This window comes from Bombus fervidus, chromosome 7, assembly GCF_041682495.2.
Source record: "Bombus fervidus isolate BK054 chromosome 7, iyBomFerv1, whole genome shotgun sequence".
Lineage (NCBI taxonomy): Eukaryota > Metazoa > Arthropoda > Insecta > Hymenoptera > Apidae > Bombus > Bombus fervidus.
Window position 1 is genome coordinate 12760215 of NC_091523.1, and position 17688 is coordinate 12777902.

General features: G+C 44.1%; 1 protein-coding gene and 1 long non-coding RNA gene across 3 annotated transcripts in view; one reads left to right on the top strand and one right to left on the bottom strand.

Annotated features, from left to right (window-relative positions):
- LOC139988860 (LIM domain only protein 3) overlaps positions 1-16541 on the top strand; it is a 69961-nt gene extending 53420 nt beyond the window's left edge. For both annotated transcript variants that reach the window (XM_072006644.1, XM_072006645.1), the window contains exons 5-6: positions 6522-6678; positions 14516-16541. In XM_072006644.1, coding sequence (XP_071862745.1) covers positions 6522-6678; positions 14516-14674 — 316 coding nt within the window. In that variant the 3' untranslated portion in view covers positions 14675-16541. The remainder of the gene's footprint in view (positions 1-6521; positions 6679-14515) is intronic.
- Positions 1-17688, bottom strand: part of LOC139988855 (uncharacterized) — a 127983-nt gene that overhangs the window by 97782 nt on the left and 12513 nt on the right. The gene's annotated exons all lie outside the window — the stretch shown is intronic.

Sequence of the window (17688 nt, forward strand, 5' to 3'; positions counted from 1 at the left end):
CTCGGCGCTCGGACATACGTGAAATTTTCAAACTTATCAACGTTTCTGAACAAAACTAAAATATTCAAATACAAAATCGTCACAGTCTTTGTCTCGTTATCCATATGAATTATCCCAGATCGCGAAGAAAGGTCGTACACGTAGATCAATTCGTCTCGACCGTGATACTCGTCGATAGTCCAGACCGTGGACCAACTTGCCCGAAGCTGGCTCGTGAAATGACGAAGAACGGAACCGAAACAAAACCTCGACAATGCCCGCCGGTTACAGTTACGGTTTTACTGCTATAGCTGCTGGATAACTTCGATATTCGATATCGGTACATGGAAGATTTCGGAGTTGAAAGATCAAGCTTGTACTAGCCTGCTACGGGCTACTTCATAGTAGGAAACTTAGGTAGCAGCGTAAGTCATGTTTAACCCGGTTCCCCTTAGTGGCACGTCAGCTCGTAAACCAAAGTGACTTAGCGGACCTCGGACATCCACTTCCGGTATACGGTCTCTCGAATGCGGCTGCTTCCCATTGGCCGATTCAAATTAGCCGGAGTTTATCTGGAATTATGGAGTACGGTAGCGTACTTCTCGACGATGCTCATCGATGAGCACGAGTACGTGCTTTCGAGCAGATCGATCGACTATGGGCCGCTGCCATAATTGGCAGATTCCCTCGTTATATTCACCAATTAAGTTCTCGCCTGGCTCTGCCAAAAACTGTTTTGTCAATTTCCAGCGGGCTGAAGGACCATCGCGTTTTGTTCGGCCGCCGTTGGAAAACAAACAAGGAAAAAAAAAAGGAAAAATCGATGCCTGCGAGCCGCAGGGGAGAGGACGATGTCTGTCCGAAGCGGAGTTTACATGCGTGCGTCCGACGCGTGTGTGGGTTCATGCCAGCGCATTATAGTTCGTTGCCGTTAACTGGCAATTATGCAGAGTGGAAGCTTAGCCTTCCGAAATGGGCATCGATCGTGCCGACTATCCATACCGTTATGCTGCCATATCCAGCCAATACGCTTCCGTGAAACGGAGATAATCGCGCGTCGAATCGAAACCGCGATTCCTGCGCCTTTCAACCGCTCGTCCTGTACGAAACGATGGAAAACGTTGGAAACGCCGGAACATTTCCTTCGATTCGGATGCTCTATCCTCTCCCATCGAAGGGACGTCGCAACAGGATCTAGAAAGACAGCGACGCGATCGACGAACATGGTTGAAGATTGACGAGCTTGCTTGGAACTCGATGTCAATTTCCAGAGATGAGAGCCCGCCAGGCTTTTCTCGCAGTCACCGGTGTCGCGGGTGATCCTAGAGAACTGATAAGTACCTGCTTCAGGCGAACGGTAGATTTATTGCCATGCTTGTCGGTCTAACCTCTAACTGCCACCCTTCCTCTTTAGTTCTATCTTTACCCCGTCGCCCTTTCTCTCTTTCTCTCTGTTTCTCGTGTTCACCCTCCCGTTTTCTTAGTATGGAACTTGCCCTCGTCTAGTTCCGCGACCGAGAACGATTCGTGCAGCCTCCCTCTCTTCTTCCGCTTCCGACCAAAACTCGACTTCCGTTTTATTGGCGGAAATAATCTTTGATGTGATTGCGTTTTGCCTTGGAACTTTTTTCTCCAACCACGAGGGCGACCAAGCCGATCGATTTGTGATACGCGGACCCGATTCAACTTCAACAGCCGCCAACCGCTCTCGGCTCCGCATATTTACGATAATGCGTTCTTTTTTTTCCCTCTATCTCTCTTTCGTCGGGGCTCGTTACATATTAATACGATTTGCATTAGCATAACAGCGAACAATATCGGCGAGAAAGAACGATAGAACGATATATACAAGAAACTAAAGAGTTTGAAAGGTGGGAGACGAAAAATCGCGGTGATTCTTTCCCGTAAAGTAAAGAGCGATACGTAGCAATTGTTCGATAAGACAGAGGCTTTATAAGGCGTTCAAACGATGACGAAGGGACAGTGAACGTGTCGCATAGAAATATCGCAGTTTCATCCAGCCGATTCAACCCCTTCGAAACAACAAAGCCGCGTTCCTAAAGGTATCAACGACCCATCGTTGTCTTAATTTCCTTCGTAATCTAGGTTATTAATATAGCTTAGGGTCGGCGGCGCGTAATTTCACGCCGCATAGAAATTAATAGAAAGACGAATGCTCCCTTCGCGTACTTTATAGCTGAATACCCAAACGGAATATCAAATGAACCCTAGACTGGTGGATTTCTATATTCGTTTTAGAAAGTTTCACTAGAAAATTTCACTAGAAAATTTCATTAGAAAATTTCATTAATTTCATTCTTTAAAATTAACTACCAATATTTTTCTTCGTTCGCTAACGCGTTACGACATTCATCCTACTAATTAAAGAAAAAAAAAAAAAAAAATCGTCCGCTGTATTCGGAGTCTTGAGCCCATCGGTTCGACGTCGATGGGATGCGTGACATGACGTAGGGCCCGTGAACATTTCCATGTCAACGTGCACCGTACGGTCGGACAATGAGTCGCGGATTCGAGACGTCGCGTTGTGTATTATCGAGTGGCATTCCGACGCGTCTCTGCAGCGACATTTAGATAGCGACGTCAACTGTCTACGGGGGTAAATCTGTCTTGGAAGCAAAGGCAGCGCACTTCCCCCAAGTGCCACAGCGACCAGCCCTCGCTACCAAACCGAGCGAATTCACTTCTGATCGAATTAGCGCGTCACAGTTCCCTGATACCCCGACAGTCTGAATTAATTAACAGGAGAACGCACTAGGTAAGCAGCCATTATCGAAATAAAGCGGTCAGATATGAGGTGACATCGCGAGAAATAACCCGAAGGATCCGATGAATTGTCAATTTTTGCCTATATAAATTTAAGTTCTAGAAATTCTGTTCTAGAAATCAAAAGAAATGAAAAGAATGAGTTTCGAGTGCTAAAAATACGAATACGGATGAATGAAAGAACAGAGTATAAAATAGAGAAAGAGACGCGTGTCTGTAAACTTTTGGACCATACTCTTAATCTTTTTTTAAGTTGCATTGTACTTGAAAATTATTATTACATCCAGTTATTATTATATCTATTATTATTATTTGACTTTCTGGTACCATAATAGAAATTCCAACAATACAACTTTGATAAAACAAGTTACGATCGTGGCAGGAATTCTTACTGTTTCTTAAACAGACAAGACTACCTAACGTCATATCGGGAGAACGTCTCGACGCGAAGGAACAGCGTCTTGACTCCATTAACTTCACACTTAGCAGCACCTTAGAAACCCTGGTGTCGGCGGAAGATCTGATTAGGGGTTCGAGTCTCTGCTAAACGCGTTAGTCTCGACTGTAGAACGTCGAAGAGGGAGGGGGGTGGAGTGTACAGCTCCATCAGGTGCTAGAACGGTAGCTCTGCGAGAAGCCGCTGGGGTGGGACGTTTGGAGGCGGGGATGGTTGTCTCTCCATAGTTTGATGCAAATTGAGTAGGAGCACCGGCAACTACCAAGAATGTAGACCCTTTCTCTGGCTCTTCTCTGCCGCGTAGGGATTCCGCGATCAAGTACAAAATTTATTCTCTGCAACCACCTTCTCGCCAACGTTGCACCACCTCCCACCTCCTAGTCTCGGGTCTTGACTACCGCCGAAGTGTTGCCTTTTGGGGTTTCTCATCCTACTGCTTCGACAACTCGCTCTGTTTGCCGACGAATCTCGGGAGCTTCCTCTCGACTTAGCAACGTTAAAGTCGAAACGCGGGGAACGGTTAACTGTTTGCAAGACAACCCCTTCGCAGTCATCTCGTTTTCTAGTTTTCCTATGCGTTAATTGATATCAGGGAAAAAATTTGCAAACGTTTTGCTTCTATTTCTAAAGCTCTATAAAAGAAAGCTGTATGAAACTGAACTTTTTTTCCGAATACGACATTGCCTCGAAATGACATTGCCGCGAACGAGAACGTTTCGACGCCATTTAACGTCACTAATGCTCGAAGCGTTTAACATTGCACAGACGTGTAACGCGTATCTAGTCAGAAAATCACAACACCATTACGCTACGATCTCGTTGCTTCCATCCTTCTTCCTTTCTGTAGCTTACCATCATCCTCTCGCTCTAATGTTCCCTTTTTATGGCGCACGATTCGAAGCTGCCCCCGGGATCGATTTTACTTCGCACCATGGCACTTATCGTACCCCGTTACGGTGGAGCATTGCTTTTTATGGCGGTCCATGCTAGATGTTCCGATCGCTCTTCGGTTCTCTCGCTATTTTCTTTCCCTCCCGTAACCCTCTGCTCTACCCCACGCGTTCTTCCGCCTGTTTCCCTGTCTTCTCTCCTCTCGACCGTTCGGAATCGCGGAATTAAAAGAATGGAAAATCGAAGGGTGATCACCGTTCGCGATGTCAGTTACGGACACGAACAGATGCTATCTCAATTCATTTTTGATGACGCTAAATCATCCCGTCTGCTATCGACCGCGTTACGTATCGGAAACCGCTCTACGTTTCTTCGACTGAACGCGAAACAAAGATCGTTGCTAACTCTGTCGCCATTTCCACGGAATTTAATAGCATAACCTCGGATGACATCATCGAGCTGGAGAATATTTAGCTCGAGGCAACGTAAAAATACATATACATTTGTTGGCCGTTACTCACGTTACGATTGCTGGCCAGGCTCGTTTCGAATGCTGCAAATGTTCTGCATATTCGTGCAAGTGGCCCGGGGAGGTGCTGAAAAAAATCACGTCTACATTTACATAAGCGCCGGTATAAACCACTCGACAGAAATCCCGACATAAAACTCAAACAGGATCCCAGCACGGGACAGCACATCCGTTGAATACGCAATGCCCGTATGTACACAATGTACTGTCCCTCCCCCAAAAAAATGCTTTTATTATTCACCACTGAGTTACGATACTAAGATACACCCCCTACGTTTACACCTACAAGAAGTTTACGCGCCTGAACGATGACTTCCCGTCATCTCCAGACTTTGAGCTTTCAGCGAGAATCGAATGGAAACAACGTACGGATATTACAATATGTTAGAACGTGAATGCATAAATACGGCATAATCGCGACATCTATGGCTAATAATTTGTATATATATGTAACAAACTTCTTTTTTTGCAAGTTATTTGGAATTTTAATTATATTAATCAAGACGAGATTATAAAGGAATTTAATCGATTGTAGAACAATCTGTTCTATTTTCTATGTCTGAACGATAATATCTTTTGTCTGTCTTTGATCACGCTCTCTTTTGTTTTGCGGTGTAACAATTTTTCGAGCAGAGCGAAAATTGAAATACAAGAAGATTACGCCGAGGACAAATCTTAAAACCCATCGCAATAGTTTAGAAATGTTAACAATCGTATTTTACGATGTGAATGGAATAAAAACATGAGATAGATAGCGGAATTAAATAATAAGGACAACAGCGTTTCATTCTTGGAAGACAAATCGCGGAAACTGGCTCGTCATACCGCGGTCGATACGAAGTACGTATAACACTCTGAGAGCGATGTTCACGGCACCTGACGAGAATATCAAGGCGTCGCGGTATCCTGACAAAACGATTTTCGAGTCCCTCGTGGATCCTGTGAGGATCTATTGTGTTCGTTGGAAAGCAGCCACCCTTCGTGATCCTCGTTTTCCAAGGTTCTTTAGCATTTCCGGCGTATCGTCCTTTATGCGGACATCTAGAATTCCGCGCCCCGTTCTCTCGCGCGGTTACAGAAAAAATTGACTTTTAAGCCGGCAATAAAAAGGAAAAATGCGAAATCTTTGATTTTAGTAGCGCCTCTCCCACGCGTCTCTTGCCGCCCGTCCGGCGACAGTTGGTCGATGCGTATAACCCTCGCGGCAACCTTATTTCTCTTATATCGCAAGCCAAGCACGTTCGTACTTCGCCACCATTTCGAAATCTGCGTTTCTGTATATAGCGTACACCGCGTAGGATCAGTGGAAAATACCATGGATTTCATTCGTTGAATTTTAAATCGCAGTTACCTGTGCGTTATCAAAACTCAGTCGAATTATACATATAGATGTTCCGTGGTTTACAAGCTTTACAATGTGGATGCGTTAAAAACGAGACGGCCGTGGCGACAAAGTAAATGCTATTGGCGGATCGTTGGAAAAGACTTCGATTCCGGTATTCAACGTCTGCAAGGGGTGTGCAGGAAAGAAGGTTAGAGCAGGAATGGACTCGGCGGTAATCCAGGTACGACGTAGCGTCTGCGAATCGAGTGGAAATTTACATTTAAAGGACCTCGAAGACACTCTCGGAAGCTACGGGGTACCGGTGGCGTTTCGCTGCCTGTTTTTATTTTCTCGCAATTTCCTCGACGGAGCAGAACGGAAAACGGTCTTAAAAGGAATTAGCACGCTTTACTACTCCGCCTATCTCCGACAACTCTTAGTCGAAATTTCTTCAAACCTCTGCCATTTCCCAGCCTCGTCATACTAATCCAAGCTACTCTTACTACTTCAACGAAATGTCACTCCGTAAAAATAATTTCATTTTTCTCTGTTCGTAGATTCTGTATAGGCGACAAGTTCTTCTTGTGCGAGAACAAAATTCTGTGCGAGAGCGACTACGAGGAAAGACTGGTTTTTGCAAACATGGCGGTGCATCCGCCATCGACCGCGACTCTGGCGCACATCAAGAGACAAGTGATTCATCTTCAACCACAGGTAATTAAACGCTTTGAACATCGAGCATTCGATACTTTTCAAAAGCAGCGTCACGCGTAGCGATCATCGATTACGCTTAGTCCTGCGATCTACATAATCCTATGGAATACCAGTTGACATCCTTTGACAGCGATACCGCTATAAACGTGGTCGATATCCCTGTTCTGTCGCAAAATATGTATGCTGACCGTGCAAGCGTATCGCTTTCACCCGCGCGACGCTGTCCACGTCGCTGCTTCGAATCTGCCGGAGATTACGATCATCGGATGTTCTGGAAGGTTCAAAACTCCTTAAGACGTAACCCCTTAAGGTGGGTTAAAGTGGCACGTCGCTCGTCCTGACCCTCTCGACAACAAAGGACTCCCTCGGGACTTCAGCTATGCTTTACCATCCCGCCATCATCTTACGAGTTAGGATATCGCGTGTCCTTATTAATTAAGCTCGTCCGTTAAGCAAGCCTCATCGCATACCGTAACTATCCATCCTCTTCACCGGGACTGGAACGTGCGAAAGAATTTACTCTTTGAATAAGGATTTGACAGTGTCTTAAGTGGAATTACCCAGCTGAAATTCGTTGAAGAACTCGTGTTGCCGTCGTCGCGAAAAATGTCCGACGGAACGAAACACCAGCGAGTATTTTAAGCGTGTTGATCGACAAGAAATTGTACAGAATTTTTATCCGTAGAGTAGATTCTTCGATATATAATACGCAAAGTTTTACAGTTTTCTATGGATAAAAGGTAAAAGTAATGACTCTTGTTATCTCGATAATCATAGAACGCTACTTTGCCTTGCAAGTTGGAATTTTAAGCACGTTGATTGATGAAATGAATTTACTAACAATGTCAGTCTACTCCTTCTTTTATAAATGAAAGATAAAATAGAAATTATTATTCGTTCGAAGACTACTTTCCGTCTACAAGTTATTTGGAATTTTAATTATGTTAATCAAGACGGGATTATAAAGGGATTTAATCGATTGTAGGAAAATCTGTTCTATTCTCTATTTCTGAACGATAATATCTTTTATCTGTTAAATGTCTAAAGATATGGTTGTCTTCCGATAACCATGGCTACTTTCCAAGTTGGAATTATAAACTCGTCTAGTTAAGCCGTTTGGGTTTCTTGATTATCTTAAGACAACAGTCGTGCTTCGAAACAGTACCTTAAGCCCTTACCGCGGACCTCCGCCTGTCTGACCCAAGGTGGATCCGATCTACTTAATCCGATCTCCGTCTTGCAAGGATGTTTACGTCCCTCTGCATGCTTGCGTCACGTACCATAATTTACCAAGTGCAATATTTACCGATCAACTATCGTCCGATTTGTTGTTATATCTCGTACAGGAGCCACGATCGACGACGTGAGTCAGCACGATGATACATATATTTCATTTATAAAACTCGTACAACGCGAGCTACAGGACAAATTAACGCATTACGCTTGTAATTTTTCAATTAAAGATCCACATTTCCTCTTAAACTCTTTCACCAAACTCGATCGTGTAAAATTACTAATCAAATTTTGATGGTTCAACGTTCTCATAATGAACATCCTGAAGAGTATAGAAGCATAGCGGTACAAATCTACTACCAGTAAATACCACGCAATAATTATTCTGAAATTGGAAATTCTAAATTGTAAATTTTAACCAACACCAACGCTTTCCTTTGACAACTACTTCATTTTTAGTAAGCCCTGTCTTAATCCTGTCTACAGAAGAAACGATTCGCATAATTGCTGGAAAGTATCGTTAAGGAAGTTTCAAGACAAACTTTTAAGAGTGGTCGAAGAGGCTAGATTGCCGGTGCACACGCTCGAATTGTACGCATGCACAGAATAACGAGGTCCCCAAGCCGATGATATCAGACTCGGCAGCGTGTACTACTTATAATATGCAAATTTTCTCCCCTTAACCGTTCTGCCGGGGAACTACGTGTAATTCAGGGGTTGCTAACCCTTGCGACTCTATTTCTACACCACGTAAGTGTTCATGTTCTCGAACGGTAGCCTACTACGCGCGTCCTTCGTTTCCGTATGCGTGGCTCGTTTCTCGTGCGTGAGTGTTTAGTTCAATTAATATCGGTTTGCACGTACGGCTGGTGAGCCAAAGTGGCAGGGCGCTGTGGAATCCGCGTGTTGGACAGAAAAACCAACGGTGGCAAGGAAACGTCACAAGGGAAAGAGGAATTACGTGCGAAAGTAGAACTGGTCAACGATTGTTTCTCACGTACTGGAAAGAAACGTCGCGCGCGACGTTGGAACGCGTAAATCGCTGTGTCCCGATCGCACGGGAATGAATTTTTTTCTTTCTTTCAAGCGACACCTGAGACGAGTCTAAGGTCGGCAATGAACACAAACGTAGAAGAGAGGCAACGTTGGCAAACCTCGAGGAAAGTAACGCCTGATGTAAAAGCGTGGCTGCGTTTATTACGCGATTTCTCAGGATCCTACAATTTTTCGCGGATCGATGAGTCGGCTGTAATATCGATTTCATCCGAGGGTTTACGACTGAGGGTTATAAATGACCGATGCCGTGAAATAACGGTATGGCGGACTAATGCCAATAATCGACGCGGCATGCTAATGTAGTTTGCGCATCTATTACGTTAAGCCTGATGGATCTCTCTTGACATGTCGTTCCTGAAGCGTGAATACCTTCGATCGCAGAGAACACCCCGAAGGTGTCTGCCCCGGCGACATCGAGAGCCGTTCTATTTCCTCCGGTGAATGTCATTCTGACATTTAGCATCTGAATGGAAAAGACAATCGCCGAGACAGCTGGTCTCCGGCGTGAGTTTGACGCGGTAGATAATGTCAGGTTGCGAATCGTTTCGCCGCGCGTGTTTCTCATTAAGTGTCACGAATCAACGTGGCGCTACTACGTTCAGATTGGAAACCAAGATTGTCATCGGCGATGCTAATTTTCCAGATTTACGCAGCTACAGATCTATTCGTTTTATTACCGTAATATCGATCAATGACGTATCGTTACGGAGATATTCTCAGAGGACGTCTCGTTCGACTGTATAAAGATCGTGGGAACGGATTAGGCGGAAACGACGATCAACAGGAGTTAGGGAGGAAAGGATAGGATAATTCGACCCTTGGAACAGCCGGCTCGTTGGTGGAATTAAACGTCGCAACGGAATGCAAAGTGGTCGTGCTATCTCGACTTGACAAAATCAAGAGTAAAGAGGGGCAAAGAAGGAGGCGCTAAGATTCTTAAAAACCGCGAAGAGGGTGCGCATCCAGGCCGTGGCAGCTGCCACCCTTAACGCTTCTCCTTAAGCCGTGGCTATGGGAATGGCGAAGTTACCTCGGCCGAAGGAGGTGGAAGGTAGTTTTTCTGATTGCCTGAGAACGGACAGCTGTCCCAATCTTTCCCAGCCGAGCACTCGGCAGCCTCATCGGCTCTTGTAAATAACGCCTGACCGTGCAGCGTTTACGAATAACTCGAGCGTGCCAAGCGATCCTAGGTAAACCGGTAATGGAGGCGAAAAAGGGAAAGGAGAATGGAAAAAAATACGACGGTCATCACCCTCGATAAATTCAATTACCATCGTCCCTCGAACAACCGCTGCTCCGTTTCTACTTCTCTTTCCACTCTCCGCCAAGTGGAAAGAAAACGTCTCGTTGAAAAGAAGCTCGCCGTTCATCTATCAAACGTGTCACGCGGCTCTTTAAACGCGTTTAGGAAAACCATTCGAGAGGGGAGTTTCTAATCGATTCGAGATCGCTCGTCTTTTTAAGGCATCCCGGCTAACTTCGTTTCAACGGCGCGATATCCCTTTCCCACGGAGACAACTGTAACGCGTTTAAAAATTGGCGAGAAGTCTTATTTTGATCTAATTTTCCCCTCGAGACTCGAACGGAGAACGCGGCGTGGGAAAGGGATACGCCGCGAAGAGGTCGAGACGAAGAAAGAGAGAAGCGGAACGTAAGGAGGAAGAGAGAGAAACCGAAGGGAAGGGAGTTGGAAACGATTATCTGAGTTTTAAAACAAACTCTCAAGTGTCTGCAAAGTCCTCTGCGAATCAGAGGGTTGAAGGGGGTGGAACTAGGGAACGGAGAAGGGGAACGATGGAGAAGGAGGTTGCGGAAGATAATATGCTAATGCCAAGACGGAGACTACATGGGAATTTAAGAGGATCAATGTGCAGTACGAGATTCGTACGGCGAATAAGGTATTACAACGTCTTCTATACTTCTTCCAGGCGATTAGACCCTCTAAAGTTCGCGGAACGTGCACGAGGAACCTGAATTAAATTAAACTTCCGAATATTCGTCATTCTTACCGGGCGTAAGTGTACCGAAGCATAATTCGCTGAGTGAAAACATTATCTACGAATCTATCGTAACGATAGAATTAATATACTGTTATAATATGAATTCTTTTAAAGTAATAACGAAGAAAAGCGAGGAAACTTGTGTGGGAGACATCGGGCGCGTATACGTATCGTTTTTGTTAACAAACGTATTATTAGATTCACGGTACTTGACTACATTTCACATAAAGCTTCCGCCTAGCCCTTTACACAATACACGCGGAGAAAGCTCGCATGGGAAAGCCCAGCTTGCGAGCTTATGTGAGATTATGAGTTTAGTTACGAAACAACGGAACGCTACGTGGCCTCTACTCTCTTTTGTAACGATTATTACACGTAGCGCGTGGTCTTACCTGCGCGTTCACTTATCCGCGACAGAGAACTCAGCCATCGTCGAGCTTATTTAGACCGACAAAAATAGAACACGAGAGAGAATCGTAAAATATCAGTGGAGACGTTTTTACCGCCTAATAATACAATTACATCTATGATAATATAATTTCACTTTCTAATAATAACGAATACGCTTCCTGTTAATTGAGAATCGCTAAGCGTGACTCTGTATTTCACGAGTAACTCTGGAAATCCCAAATGATGAAGCACATTAAGGAAATCCTACGCGATATAATAATCCCTGGTAAAATAGCGAGGTTCACGGCATTCTGTTCTAAATGATCCTCCTTCGATAAACGACGTGGCTAATTCTCATCTCGTGCTTCGGGCGGTGGATAGCCGGGCAAGAATCGTGGTACCGGAGCGGCGAATGGTGTAGAGGGTGGCGCTAATTTTTGCGCTTAAGAAAAGCAGCACTGTGGAGGAACTAGCTTGCACCTGGCTGTTTCCCAGCCGCGGGAGATCAACGGACAAATGACACGCGATTCTCGTAGCTCCCGGTAACCACCGACAACCCCCGACAACCCCCCGATGCTCCGCATTTACCGTCAGTTACAAACTGCCTTCACCTTCTCTCGTCGAGTCGCGATTAATGTCTTATTCGTGGCCGAGGCGTAAAGATACGTTTACGCTGGCGTAGGAAATTTCGCAATGGAGTTAATAAAAATAAATTGCGTACTGTCTGATGTACTGAATTGAAAGAAAAGCGCACGAAGGATTTGAAACGACGAATGTATTAAAAATGGAACGAGTTAAGGGAAACATTAAGCTTAAGCGGTTGTGGATCTAAAAGATTCCTATTAAAGTAGAGTCAGATAACGTTCAACTTATGATCCGAGTGCAAACTCGATTTTACCTTCGAAAGAATCATCTACGTTCGTAGAACTTTGCGATTGAAGGTTTAAGTTGAAGAATCTTGGAGTTCCAAACGAATCTCGGTCCTCTTTGAACTTGAATATCTCCACGAAACTTGCAGATCGGACAATGGATTCTACGAGTTCGGGATTCTCTCGCAAGTCTATATTTTGAATGTTCAGGATGATTTTCATCGACTCCTCTAAATCTAGCGTCTAGAAAACCGAATTTCATTAGGTTACGATGATTTCTATAGAATCATATAGTTATGATATGTTATATCAGAATCTACAAATCTAAAACACCATATCAAAGTCGCATTTTTCACGAGACAATGTCTGAGATGGAATCATCTTCGAACTTTCTCGCCGATGAATGTAAATTATTTTTAACAAAACCTACGCTCGAATAACTTCATCTTACTAGAGTACATACTATTCTGTGCCAGCAATCTGTATCTGTGTAAACGATTCGCAGAGCGCGTGCCGTTTGATTACAAAGACGGCAGTAAATCCACGGGACAGTAATTCCTTCTCTGGCAATTGTAGATAAAACTTGAATAAGTCATAGACTTAATTTAACCCGTGGTACCGACCAACAGCGGTCCGGAGCCTTCCACGGAGATTTCTTAATTACGTGCGGGCTTCTGGCGGGGATGGGGTGAAAAGAAACAGAGCAAAAGGCGAGGAGGAAAAGAGATAAAATGGAAGGGCGTTTGTATCGAGAAGAGAGGAAGAAAGACGATGGTCCCTCGTCGGCTCGCGAAAAGCTAAAAAGGGTTTCCCGTTGCGGCAAGAAGATTTAGAAATTCTTCCAGAGGCGAAAGTCGCCCTTGCAACGGCGATAAAGCATTTCTTCAGCGGTGCTTTGTCATTTTTATCATAATTATTTACGGGTTAATTACTCGCTCCCGTTGGGGCTGTGCGAATTTTTCTCCGTCAGTTGCACCTTAGATTTTCCAATTAAAAACGCCGTACATATTTCAACTTTCCTTTTAAAGCGTGTATCGTATTCGAAAGAATTACTAACGAGCCTTTATTTTTCTTTCCCTAACGCGCCCCCTAACTGTTCAGCCACTTTGTGGACACGAAAGTTCACGCGCATGAGGGAAATCATGAGAATGGCAGGTTCGTTCATCGTGCGAAAGTTAGCATGATCAACTCGCGAAGTAAAATCATGGTAAGGGTGGATCTCGTCAGTAAGGGCTGTGCCGCACGGTCTGCCGAATTTTAAGCCTGTATAATTTAACACCTTTGCCGGCGAAACTAAGAGAAACTGATGGTGAAGGGAACAGCGGAGCTAGAAATACCAAGTTTGAAGTTTTCAACGCCACTTATCTATCCTAGCGGCATCTCTTGTTCCCCGTGGTACCCTCTACTTACTACTTCCACGAGCACTTCTTTCTCCCTTTCTCCCTCCTTGGTCGTCGTTCCGGTGGATATAGCTTGCAGATAGAGACGGCTAAAGACCGAGACAAGTGGCGCGGAGAAAGAGAAAGAACAGAAACGAAAGAGAGGATATCGAGAGGGAAAAGATAGGAGGGACGAGTGGAAACGCCCAAGTTGAGTTGCTCCGTCTGAGCTGAGATACAAGTTCGTTCTTCTGGCCTTTTGTTTTTGGAGTAGAACCGTAGAGACGGCGGAGCAGGAACAAGAACACCGTGTCTAAAACGAATTCGTTAGTGGCATCAACCCCTTTCACTGCGCGAATACCTTCCCTTCTTTCCAGTTTTAAGTCTCTGTCGTGAATAATTGCTCGAATCAGATTAAGGCGTTGCCCGGTCGATTGATTGCTAATGTAATTAGAAGGCTACCAGTTTCTATCCACCTTTACGCTATCGTAGATTCCATTTAACAAAGCTTCGAAGCTATCCTCTTCTGCAAAAAGATTTTAACGCCAGGACTAGAGCGATCAAACGAATAACATAATTTTTCATATTCGTCTTATTACAATGGCGAATGTTTGGACGTTTGGACGATGTTTCGTGAAACTAAATTTCTCATTGTTTATATGTAAATGAAGCTAGTTTCTTTGTGTGTATTGTGGACTTTTTCAGGTATTTGATGATATCTACCATTTTGATTTCTTTCGGACAAATTTTATACTTTAACAATCGTCGATAGATCTAATGTTAACGTTTAATATTACAACTACCCTTCAAAGGGCTTCCAACCAGTATTCTACCTTCAAATTAATCCACACCGCATGGAATCGTTAGAATTTTTGAACACGTTATAACTTTGACGATTTCTGTCTTTCAGATCATGTCTCCGGGAGGCCCGCAGAGACAAGTAAACGGAGAGGCGACCCATAACCACAATGGATACGCAGCGCCAGCGAGCTCGAGCGCCCATAACATCCTAACCTCCATGAATAATTTAAACGGTATCAATGCACAAGCACCTTACGATACCAAATGACAAACGAAGTAAGCGCCGACGTATCGATCGTATCACAAATGCGTTGCCAAATTCGTTTAACGACACGGACGTCTTCTATCATCATTGCCGCTATCGTAGTAACACTCGGAATGTTCGCTTGTTACTGGAGTCTCAAAAATCTGCTTACACGTTCGAGATTCGTTATTAAACAACAACCAATAATGGTCGTCGTTCTAACGACCGATAGACGAACATCCGTAAAATCACGCATAGACAAAATGTTAAACACTTTCGCAATAGCAACTTCTATTTCTCTAAAATCTACTAGATGGTACTCTAATAAATAGATGCCTGTTACATCATAATTTCTAACGAATTTCAATGGATCTTGGAATCAAGTTGATCCAGAGAAACAACGTGCTGATTTTAAATTCGCGTTTGAAGTTATCAAGATAAACGTTAAGACGTATTTTATATCATGACGTAGCAGGTGACCAGACTCTGAAGACTGTACGAGTCGACATGAGTGAAATCATTGGTGCTGTTTAGAAGTTTAATTGCTCGAATTTCGCAGGCTAAGGTAGAATATAAAAATCAACAGGAAGGACGAAGTGGCCAACGAACAGAAGAGCAAGGGAGAAAAAGGGGTTGAAGCAGGATGAGGTTAAAACGCGCGAGGAAACAATGCGGGTAAACCGAATGCTCAGGGGTGATCAAAGTTTGGCTGTTCTTGTAGTCGACTTTGCTGTCCGTTGCGGGTAACGCCGGTAAATCTAGCTTTACCGGACTACCGGACCAACGAACTACCGGAGGTAGAACTGGAGGAATAGCCAAACGGAGTGAAATTGGTGAGCGAGGTTGGCTTGGCAGATCGGATCGGTAGCTCCGGCTTCGCCATCCAAACCAACCAGAACCAACCTCGCCACCCCCCTTGGGGCTCATACGTTAGGGGTGACTTAAGCATTGTTTCAACTTCGAATCTCCCGGTAGAGGGCCAGATTGATGTCGCGAACTTTTCCGTTGCCTTATTTGCGAGTCAGATAACGAGGCTGAGTTATGCCGAAAGTTCTCTCTTTCTCTCGGATTGGCCGGGGCCGCTATCAGAAACGAGCAGACCGGCCGAAGAAAATGTTTTATTTCCTTGATTCCATACGCTGCGGAGATTTGTCGGTGGCACGCCTCCGGAAAAGAGTTTCACGATCGCTCGAACGATAATAGGCTTACGTCTGTCGGATACGATAATTTTTACGGGAAACGAACAGTTTTCCATTTCCAATGAGAAAACAGATACGACTGCGATTTCTTTCGTGTTCGATCTCTTTCTTATCGACGTTTACGTATTTTATCGCGTATCACGATGAAAATACTCGCGAGCGAGCGAGCCTATGATCGTTCTATCGTTTTTATCGAATTTTTCTATCGGAACGTTTTGTTTTGTATTTTGTAAGCATAACGAATACTTCCACGATACTCTACGATTTTACGAGTACGCGCGTAGTTCCTAACGCTAAGCGTCTCTGGGACGAAAAATGAAACGTAACGATCAGTAAAAAGGAAAAACCCATATCGTCTCGTACGACTACTAACCGATTGTCTAACCAAATTAACTCGTATAGATTACGATTAGCAGTGACTGTGGTAGGCGATCTCTAGTCACACTATCGTTACCTACATCATCGAGTATGCTCCCTTGACATACATTGTATCCAAGCAGCTTGTCTAACGGGGGGGAAAAAAAAAAAAAAACACCTAGTCCATTTCGTCTTAAACGCTATGTACGATGCATGTAAAATCTTTGACCGAGAATACGTAAGGAAGTGTGTACGTTCACTAGTATAGATATGTTTTGTATCATAGTTCTATCATAGAAATATTAATTAAAATAAAATTACTGTTTCGATGTTAACCGTGTCGTTCTATACACTACCTGCCTAACCTCCCTAACATATAGCAAAGAGATGACGAAAACGCCAATGTCTATGATATTGATTTCGTAACTTTAAAGTCAATTCTTCGTAATATCTTCGCCTCCCCGTTGCTGTCCCGAGATTTTCCCTGCGTTTCTCGCATCCTTCGCGCTTCCTCTGAATTATTTAAGGGCACTACGTGATTGGCCGACAAATCCGATATACCTCAATAATTTACCAATCATACGCAGTCCTTTGTGTTTTATACACCACGTTGCGAATAAATCGCATTGCGTATTCAGGAGAGCGAGATCCAACTCTATTCGACTGTGAGCGCGAACCCTCGCTGTATTTCGCCTCGAGAACAAAAAAAGAAAAAAAAAACGAAAGAGAAGCGATGGTCTAGGATATGAGAAATCGAAAAGGGAGCAATTTTTAAGGTACTGCTCGAGGTTTGCTGAATGTGTCAATAATATCGAGATGGTAGAGAATTTGAAGCACGAGCTAGTACAAAGCTCTAAATAATTTCCCCTTTCTGTCTCAACACAATTTGTCACGCAAATAGAAATTTCTCGATTCGACCGAGAAAATAACGCGATTTCGGTCGTAAAAAACAGTCCGATTTCGTCAGAGGAACGGCTTATCTGAAATCGAACGACTGCGGCAAGTAAAGTAAGCTGGAAACGAGTGGTGGAGAGAGAGCGGGCATTCGATGTAAATTGGCAATTTTTCCTGTGCGACCTACGGTAATCATTGGCAATTAGACCGACGGACAACCGATAAATGTTATTTATGGCCGCGATTATCCGCGGCGCACCTAGCTGCCCGAAGGTTCGTCTAACTATAAAACCTTGCTCGCGGCCGTCTAATTGGTCGACGATTATTCCTGTTTGTACAAAATGTCCGTACAAGCGCCACTTTACTTCGCCACAAATACAGGCGAAACTTTCTGGTGAATCGCGTGTACCGATTTAATGCACGCGAATCACGGATACCAGCGAACAACTTAACCGAATTCGGTTGTATCGCTTAATTAGTACACTGTTCCCAATATATTTGTTTTAATGTATACAGAAATCGAAAGATCAATATATTAAATCAAAAGATGTAATTGTCAAATTGCAATCAAATACAGCGGTCACCAAA